Raw genomic sequence first — 10,043 nt, 5'->3', positions numbered from 1 at the left:
TCCTAATAGGTGTTTCATGGCAGCTACAAAAGTAATTAAGTAAGTGAGGGGCTTTAGGGTTCCGTACGCAAGCATGCGAACGGATGCTATTAATAGGGACATCTGTAAAATACGTCACACCGGCGGCGGTGGTGGTGATCTCTTACCATCAGGAGACCCACTTGCTCGTTTGCCATCCAGTCGAATAAAAAAAAAACAATGTTGACCATTTTTATTCCCCCTCCTTGTCACACATGTCGCTATGAAAATTTAAATTATTTTGTCTCTGACTCCGCCCCCCCAAAATCGTGTGACGTATTTTATGGATGACCCCCTAAGGTTAAGGTTAAGGTCTGTCAGTCCATCCGTCCGTCCGTTTATCAAAGTGTCAAAAGCTGTGGACCAAATTTTCAAATTACACTTCTGTCATTTTTAGAATCACCAGCTGTGTAGTTATGATAATATTACTAATATCTTACTTCTTTCTTACACACATTACACACGCACAAACATCACGCCTGATTCCAAATGGGGTAGGCAGAGCACACGAAACGTTACCGCTTCGGAGCCACTTTTAGCAATTTTAGGTTTTACGTTTGACAAAAACTTCTTCTTACTCTTACTAATATTATAAACGCGAAAGTTTATGGATGGATGTTTGTTTGGACGTTTGGATGTTTGTTACTCTTTCACGCAAAAAACTACTGAACAGTTTTACATGAAATTTGCATACAGTAATATTACGCTGGATTAGCATATAGGGCTACTTTTTATCCCGAAATAATGTATGGTTTCTGTGGGATAAAAAAGTTTAAGCTACGTACCAATTCTACGCGAGCGAAGCCGCGGGCAAGAGCTAGTCTGAAATAAGTTTGTTGTTTGTAAAATTTCTTCAGTATAAGGTAAGCTTTAAATCAAAGGCAAAGCGCGGGGTGTAAGCTTGTTTTGTACAAGCGTCGTAATATTATTCACGAGATAACTTTAATTAACATCTCTTTGTTCTGACAACAGTTATATCAAACATTATGTTTTTACCTTCTGGACGTTAAAATGTCTTTATTTAACTGTTTATTTCGCGATTCTTAATAAATACAATTAACTTATAACCGCACAGGTTAATTCAACACACAATGTATTTCTTTTAAAAGAAATTGTTTCTTATTCCTAAAGTACTTTTCTTAGGTTCCATACCTCAAAGAACGCGTTTAGAGTAGAAGTATTAAAGCTGAAATTAGTATCATAGGTATACTTTAGTCTGCTCAAAACTTAAAGCTGTAAAAAAATCAAATTACTAAGTCAACGAAATCCAAACTATACAGTTATAAATAAGTTTCTAATTAAAATTTCATTTTTAATGCAAAACTTTTTTCTTGACTGTACTTTTTGTTGAATGTACTTGAATTGTCATTTTTAATTGCATATCCGTACAAATTTTAAGTCGTTACTATTAACATTGAGCAGTACCCTCCTGCGGAGACGATTCCTGGCAGGACCACAATGTTGGCAATTCTCGCCCTGAGAACTGCCGGTGGGTTGATTTTGATTAGATGTGCGTGCGCACCCTGCGTCGCTTATACTTAGACCAAACCGCTGGCCTCGCGGGTTCGATGTGCAGGCCGCGCCTTGGTCGTCGCTGATGATGCCGATGTGAAGGCAGACCCTCTCCCGAGCCCCTGGGATCGGTCTGGACAGCTGCCGCCTCCTGTAGCTAGCTGCCGCCGGTGTCGTGTGAAGGGTTGAGGTTATGACGATGAAATCAAACTGCGATTACGTTCACCACTATATTTCGCGTTACTGATACCGTACAACTGTTTATATCTATAAATATGATTCAGATGATCTTAGATTACTTAATGACACGATTTGACACTGAGAGCTCCGCTCTGACCCCGAGATCGCTATAGACGTCCAACGCCTCTCAGTGCTTTTGAATGACTCCCCGGTCGAATGAGTGACCGGTCCATTGACATACATAGGCTGTCAAAAACAATAAAAATGATTTAAGGGTCCATCACACATTCCCGTAAAGTGACTTCTACACGACCCGACCTACGATGTTACGTTTTGCGTAAACATTTCCTGCCAGGGCCAGGCGAAAGATGGACTGAACACTTGCAAGCACTATTGACTCTACTTACAATAATATTGACTTATGATCTACTGATAAACAGCTGACAACCTATGACACTTAGGTGTAGCACATGAATAAACGCTCTACCTATCCTGAAAATGTAGGTATACAATTGACTATGACTTATCCTAAGAGTTGAGTTATCCATACATTTATACACATGAAATGAACAATATCCATTAGACTGAGGGTCTACATAATAATACACAGATGATTATAAATAACAACAATATCAATTGGTGCCCTACCAATAAATAGAAAAATATGATTATGATTGACCTACATTATATTCAATAGGCAATTTACACAGTTTGACTACTGGGCGTATGAGTTCGCCACCTTGAGTTTTTAATTTAACTGACCTGACAATCTGGTCAGTTCCCTTATACACTTCAATGACTCTACCACGCCTCCATTGTAATGGAGGTGAGTTCTCATCCTTAATGAGAACCAGATCATTCAGTTCGAGGTTATTGACTTGAGAATACCATTTATTACGCGCTTGTAAATTATTGAGATACTCAATATGCCACCTTGACCAGATTGATTGATACATTTTTTGAATAACCTGAAAACGTGATAACCTCGACGTCTTAGTGTCCTTCCAATGTGGTTCCGGTAGAGCTACTAATGGTTGACCAATGAGAAAGTGCCCCGGTGTGAGCACTTCGAGATCTGACGGATCCTCACTCATAGGAACTAACGGCCTTGAATTCAATATGGACTCTATTTTTGAAAATAGAGTTGATAGTTCCTCAAACGTGAAGATAGTGTCTCCAGCCTCTCGTTTGAGTAAAAGCTTGGCATGCTTGACAGCTGACTCTACCAAACCAGACATGTGAGGAGCTCCTGCTGGGTTGAATTCCCAGCGAATATTTTGACGTGCAAATTCCCCCTTGAGTACAGTCTCATTATTGACCAGAAACTGATTGACATCACGCAGGTAAGAATTAGAGCCAACAAAATTAGTACCTCGATCCGATCGGACGAGTGAAGGCAGCCCTCGTCGGCTGACAAACCTGGTGAACGACGCGATGAATGCCTCGATCGTCAATGCTGAAACCACCTCGAGATGAACCGCCTTGGTTCCTAAACAGACAAACACACATAGGTAAGCTTTGACTGATTTAGCATTCCTTAATAAACTACTCTTAACTAAATATGGGCCTGCGAAGTCTGTCGCAACGCCTGAGAAAGGCCGTGCTGCCGTGACTCGGTCAGCCGGTAAATCTGCCATGAATGGCGGTTGAACCGATGAATTGAATCTGAAACAAACTAAACATTTCCTGATAACCCTTGAAACTTGACGCCGGAGTGACGGAAACCAATATTCCCTCCGGATTATAGCAATGAGCGCGTTCGTCGCTGCATGACAATATGACCTGTGATAGTATTCGATGAGTAACTGACCCCATTTATGATCCTTAGGTATGAGATATGGATGCTTTGCTCCATATGGTAGAGCTGATTTACGTAGTCGTCCGCCGACACACAGCAAGTTTTCGTTATCGACGAAAACGCTAAGCTTCTGCAATGATTTACAGACCAGCTTTCCTTGTTTGACCATAACAATTTCCTCCTTGAAAGCGTCTAATTGAACTTTACCTATCCAATGTTTAGTAGCTGCGCGAATCTCGTCCAATGACAGTGTAGACTGAAGATTCCTTTGCTCCCTCGGCAACTTGATATTTTTACAAAATCTAAGTATGAATGCACTGACATTGATTAGTTTGCTATATGAACTGACACGTGATAAGAGTGCGTCTTCCCACGACTCTACTGGCGTAACAAAATGAACTAATTTCTTGAAACCTGGTAACTCTTGAGGTATAGTGACTGGTAACTGTGGCCACTGGGATTCCTCCCGCAATAACCAATCAGGTGACCACCACAATTTGAATTGAATTAATTCCCTTGCGGACATTCCGCGTGAAGCGACATCTGACGGATTACGCTCTGATCTGACATGACGCCATGTGATGTGACGTTTGGACTGTTGAATGTCCTGTACCCTGTTACATTCAAATGTTTGTAACATGTGAGGTTTGGCCTTGAGCCATGACAAAACAATACTGCTATCTGACCAAGCATTGATAGTCTCTAACTGAACAGAGTCGTCGTACGAATCTGCGACGTGATTAAGCAGTTTGCATACCAGGTGAGATGCATTGAGTTCCAATTTTGGAATCGTCTGCTTGGTTTTATGTGACGCGACGCGTGATTTAGCAATGACTAAGCTGACCTTGACATGTCCTGACGCATCCACCGTCCGTAGATAGACGCTCGCCGCGTATCCCAGCTCCGAGGCGTCGCCGAAACCGTGCAATGAGTATGAAACGGCGCTCGGTAGTGAGACACACCGTGGAATCTGTAAATGAGACAAATGATTGAGATCCTGCGTAAGTTCGTCCCACTGATTGATTTGATTTTGATTGATCGGCTCGTCCCAGTTGAGCCCATCCGAGAATAATGACTGTAAGAATACTTTGAATCGAAATATGACTGGTGCGCAATAACCACACGGGTCGTACAAACGTGCGATTGTACTGAGCACGCTACGTTTCGTAGGAGGGTGACCAAGTGGCACGTTGATTTGATATGCCATTGAATCTGACACTGGATCCCATTGAACACCTAATACCTTGATGAAACTTTTATCCTCAGTATCAAATGAGTGTGGCAGCTCGCAATACTCCTCCGGTAAGTCACGCAATAGCTCCCTACTATTGGACGACCATTTACGTAACTCATAACCTGCGCTCCCGGTTAGCGCTATGAGCTCTTGCTTGAGCTGTTGAGCCTCTGCTACTGAGTCTGCTCCTGTGAGGATATCATCAACGAAGATATCTCGTCGCATGACGTGTGCTGCGTGTGAATTCGGATGCGACACCTCCCAATCGTCCGCTAGTAGCAACACCGTCCGTATAGCTATGAATGGACTTGACCTCAGCCCGTAGGTATTAGTATTTAATTCATATACCTGAACATCGTGTGACGGATCCTCCCTCCAGAGGATTAATTGATATTTCCTATCATCTGGGTGAACAAATGTTTGACGAAACATCATTTTGATGTCAGTAGTGAATACCACTTGATGACGTCGAAAATTTAAAATGATTTTAGTGATATCATTTTGAAGAGGTTGCCCAGAGTGAAGGCATTGATTGAGTGACACACCTGTGGACGATCGCCCTGATCCGTCGAATACAACTCTGATTTTATCGGTGCCTCGTTTGAAAATACCGTGATGCGGTATGACAAAATGTTCTGAGTTAAATTGAAAATCCGATTTTGACATATGACCGAGAGTTTCGTACTCTCTCATGAAATCTTTATACTTGGAGGCGAAAAGTGCGTCCTTAGACATTTTTCTCTCCAAAGCTCGCAACCTTTTCATTGCAAGCGACCTTGATTCGCCTAATGATGAGCGTGTTGAAAGTAACGGTAACCTGACTATGTATTTGCCGTCAGGCAGACGTTGAGTAGTGGAAATGTACAACCTTTCGCATTCCATGTGATCTGGATGAACTGCAGGCTTCGAAGGCGGCTCCTCGACCTTCCAAAACCGCTCGAGCACCTCCTCGAGTCTAGTGGCGTGCAGGCCGTAGTCCTCCACGGACGTACCCGCTGACTGTGATGACGTCACCGCTGACTGGTGAGTCGAGGTCAATGAACCCATGATGACATGCCCAAAGCATGTCCCGTAGGCTGCTATTCCTGGAACGTGAGTGGAAATCTTTGAACCATCGAGTACATAATTTAATATGTCAGTACCTAAAATGATGTCCACATCTGAGGCTTTGTCAAACTTGCCATCAGCTAATATGATATGTGACAACCGTAATTGATCTTTGAGCTGAGTGTCATATGATGGAATGTTTCCCGTTAGTGAATACATGACTGAAGCTATTGTACTAATGATGGGTACCTGTTTACCTACAGGTTTGATTATTAATTTGACTATTGAACCAGGTACCTTTACCCTTTGCTGACCAATTCCATAAATATTATTACCATTAGACTGTTGGTGTAATTTTAACCTTTGAACTATTGACTGTTTAATTACTGAGACACTCGCCCCGGTGTCGAGTAAGGCCCTAACCTTAAAATAATTGCCATCACCTGATTTCACCATTACTACCGCCGTGGGACAAATGGTGACTGGTAATGACTGTGTCACACCAACAGTGGTAGCATCTCATTGAGGAGATGGTGGTGATTGTGGAGGAATGGGGCTGATCCGCTGCCCATACCTAAGTGCCTGGTACTCAGACTGAGCCCACTGTGCCCTTGCCCCTACCGGAAGCCTTGGCCGGTGAGATGCCAACGCCTGAGCTGATGGAGCTTCCTGGTACAGTGGTTGAGTCACTGGAACATTTGATTGGCCGCCCTGGCTCCCGGACCATTGTGGTGAATGAGTCACCTGTGCAACTGGGTGACCGCCCTGGCTCCCCACTTGCACCTGTGCCACATGTTGGTACTGCCTGACTGGTGACTGGCGTCTGGGTATCTGTCTACCTTGGCCGGAGGTTGAGGCCCCAGGTTGACTATGATCAGGTGATACCTGTGCCCTTGAACTCGCTGCTGCATTGCAAATGAGCGAGTTATGATCCGGTGATTTGCAATGAAGACACCAGTTGGTATGACTGCATTCCTTGGCATAGTGTAGCCGTAGACACTTGAAACAATGACCACTTTTCTTTGCCCATGACTTGCGTGCTACTGGTGACATACTTAGAAAGTCTACACATTTATATAATGAGTGGTCCCCACCACAAAATGAACAGGATGAAATAGGATTCACCTGATGAACTGGATGCACTCCACGTGCTGGCCTGCCGCGAGCCCCCGAGGTGGACGCACCCTGCTGTCCTCGTCGTGGTGGTGGCCGGTGGTAGCTTCTCCCTGAAGCCGCTTCTGGTGTTGGTGACACGGCGAGCTGCACCCTGCATTGCTCGTCGAGTACCTCGAGCAGTTGATGAACACTGGGTAGAACCTGATGACACGTCCCATACCGCTGTTCGAATGCTGACCTGATCAATGTTGGCAGCTTCTGTATGATTAAAAACACAATTAAATATGACCATTCGTTAATTGGTTGTTTGAGCTTTTCCAATGCCTGAATAGACTCTCGGAGAGGATCATAGAAATCTGACCTTAACCTCTCAACATTGTTAATGACCGGTAGGTTGGTGATCTGTGACAAGTATGTATCTACCAGCATCCTGTGGTTCTGATACCTATCTGTGAGCAATTTCAGTGCCACTGAATAATTTTGACCATCCATCGGTAGCTGACGTATGAGCGACAGAGCTTCACCTGACAGCGATGCTCGCAAATAAAAATGCTTCTCCGAATCTGAAATGTCCCGTGAATGGACCAAGGATTGAAAGAGATCAAAAAATGACATCCACTCCATTGGCCTGCCGCTAAACTTAGGCAGTTCAATGGAAGGCAACTTTGCCATTACCTGGCTATGATGAGGTATCCTAGGCTCGTCTGCGGACCCCCTGCCCTCCGATGCCTGCTCCAACTTGACAAGTAACTTATTGATTTCACTGAACTGTGCGTGAATTTGTTCCATTTCTCCCTCAGGAATCTCCTCTGACGAAAGACCAAGCAACGCTTCATATGCTAGTACGAACTGATTATAATATGAACCGAAATTACGTTTAGCTACTGCCACCGCTGATGTACCTTGGGCTTCGCTTATTGTACTAGCAAAATCTGTCAGCATGCGATATTTCGACATAAATTGAATCTTGGCATGAATTTTAGGAGGCATATTGACTTAAATGAATGAACTACTTGATGTATTTAAATCAAGTAAATAACCTCTTAATTCAATGACGAACGATAAATGCTTAAACTGAATAACAATAGTCACACCCTGTGAGCTACACTTATATTAAACTACCTACCTAAAGTTACCTTTAACAACAATCGACGCGCACAACAATAAATCTCACTGTTTGATCAAATTAAACACAACTGTATTTAAACTTAAACCTCACTAAAACAACATTCGCTTACTTATGCCGTAATGTTTATCTGATAACGTGATAAGATTATTGATTACAGATAACGATTGTTGATTATGTTGATAAATAAATGACATTTGCCACAAATGAACGAATGAATGAGTCAGTTATGCGCTCATCTGACCATAGATAATGCAACTCGCAAGTTGTCCGAATTGATCGGAGTGAAGTCAATGACAATTTATAAAAAACACTTAAAGTCTTTGAATGAATGAATGAGAATGTGATTGACTTGCCGAACGCCGAATTCCTTTGTTCGCTATGTCCACGGTCCACGGGTGATGCAACAAGATGGCGGCGGAATTTCTTCCAATGAATATTTCGAGTGTCAATACCTATTGCACTATTTAAACCGCACTTTCACTCACTGCGAAAATGACTTAACGCGCACTGAATTTAATGTCTTAATATTAATTAATATGATGATAATAATAATATGATGTGAAGTATGCGCGCGCGGCGCCCGCCGTGCCGAGATGATAATGAAGTACACGCGCCCTGCGACGTACGTTATCGTGCTGATTTTTTCTAACGTTCTTCTAACGTTCTGCTCCCTCTCATGGGTTCCACCAAAAATGTTGGCAATTCTCGCCCTGAGAACTGCCGGTGGGTTGATTTTGATTAGATGTGCGTGCGCACCCTGCGTCGCTTATACTTAGACCAAACCGCTGGCCTCGCGGGTTCGATGTGCAGGCCGCGCCTTGGTCGTCGCTGATGATGCCGATGTGAAGGCAGACCCTCTCCCGAGCCCCTGGGATCGGTCTGGACAGCTGCCGCCTCCTGTAGCTAGCTGCCGCCGGTGTCGTGTGAAGGGTTGAGGTTATGACGATGAAATCAAACTGCGATTACGTTCACCACTATATTTCGCGTTACTGATACCGGACAACTGTTTATATCTATAAATATGATTCAGATGATCTTAGATTACTTAATGACACGATTTGACACTGAGAGCTCCGCTCTGACCCCGAGATCGCTATAGACATCCACCGCCTCTCAGTGCTTTTGAATGACTCCCCGGTCGAATGAGTGACCGGTCCATTGACATACATAGGCTGTCAAAAACAATAAAAATGATTTAAGGGTCCATCACACATTCCCGTAAAGTGCCTTCTACACGACCCGACCTACGATGTTACGTTTTGCGTAAACAACCAAAATACATATAATAAATAAGTATGTCAAATTTCAAGTCAGTCGGACCGCTGGAAGTGGGTCAAATTTAGCTTCCACGATTTGATTCAAACAAATAAACAAAAAAAAACCGGCCACTTGCGAGTCGGGCTCGCGCACCGGGAGTATTTTTATTATATAATCTAACTAAAATTTTATGCTTTTCACAATTTTTCCTTTATCTGTGCTATAAGACGTTGTTTCGTACCAAATTTCAAGATCCTGATTTCACGGGAAGTACCCTGTTCGTTTTGATTCCCTTGCGAGTGTCGAAAATTTGCAGCATAAACGGCTGTATATTTTGATTGCGTTGGCTTAGAAGTTTGTTTTTTTTCACAGCTCCAAGGGACAGTAGACTTGAGTATTTGATAGGAATTTCAGCTTGATACCTCCACGCGTTCCTGAGAAAAAGGGTCTTGACAGAGAGACAGAAGTGATCCTATAAGGGTTCCGTTTTTTCCTTTTGAGGTTCGGAACCCTAAAAACAGGACAAGCTAGAGAAAAGCTTGTAAAAAGGTGTTTCCATACAAATTGCCGTAACCGCTAATCTAGGTTAAACGGGCATCTATCAGGGCAAGCGTGATCTATCTTAGTTCACATGTTCACTCAGCTTACCAGTAGGCGTGATTGTGGTCAAATCAATTTGCTATATTATAAGAAAAAACGAAAAACCTATAGGGTACTTTCGGTTGTTCTGGAAACTTGAAATTTGGTATAAA

At 43.1% G+C, this 10,043-nt stretch overlaps 1 protein-coding gene across 3 annotated transcripts; it reads right to left on the bottom strand.

The window, feature by feature from the left end:
- Positions 1-1,746: 1,746 nt before the first annotated feature.
- LOC141427938 (uncharacterized) lies at positions 1,747-9,282 on the bottom strand. 3 transcript variants are annotated; one of them, XR_012451390.1, is made up of 3 exons: positions 8,032-9,281; positions 5,414-7,163; positions 1,747-3,492 (listed from the first exon to the last, which is right to left on the bottom strand). XR_012451390.1 is itself a non-coding variant. In XM_074087550.1 (3 exons), exons 1-2 carry the CDS (start codon positions 7,893-7,895, stop codon positions 6,309-6,311), a joined length of 1,170 nt encoding a protein of 389 aa, XP_073943651.1. In that variant the 5' UTR covers positions 7,896-9,282; the 3' UTR covers positions 1,747-3,492; positions 5,414-6,308. The 3 variants fall into 3 exon arrangements, 1 of the variants encoding a protein (XP_073943651.1); XR_012451389.1 differs by having other exon boundaries at positions 8,042-9,281; XM_074087550.1 differs by having other exon boundaries at positions 7,581-9,282.
- Positions 9,283-10,043: the final 761 nt, after the last annotated feature.

The sequence above is a fragment of the Choristoneura fumiferana genome, chromosome 5 (assembly GCF_025370935.1).
Source record: "Choristoneura fumiferana chromosome 5, NRCan_CFum_1, whole genome shotgun sequence".
Classification (NCBI taxonomy): domain Eukaryota; kingdom Metazoa; phylum Arthropoda; class Insecta; order Lepidoptera; family Tortricidae; genus Choristoneura; species Choristoneura fumiferana.
Note: the sequence above shows the minus strand (reverse complement) of the source record. Positions and strands in the feature narration are given on the sequence as shown.

Coding starts and splice junctions, on each gene's coding strand:
- LOC141427938 (XM_074087550.1), bottom strand. CDS start 7,895: ATGCCTCCTAAAATTCATGCCAAGATTCAATTTATGTCGAAATATCGC. Junction 7,164..7,580: donor GGATACCTCATCATAGCCAG/GTAATGGCAAAG, acceptor TTAATCATACAG/AAGCTGCCAACATTGATCAG.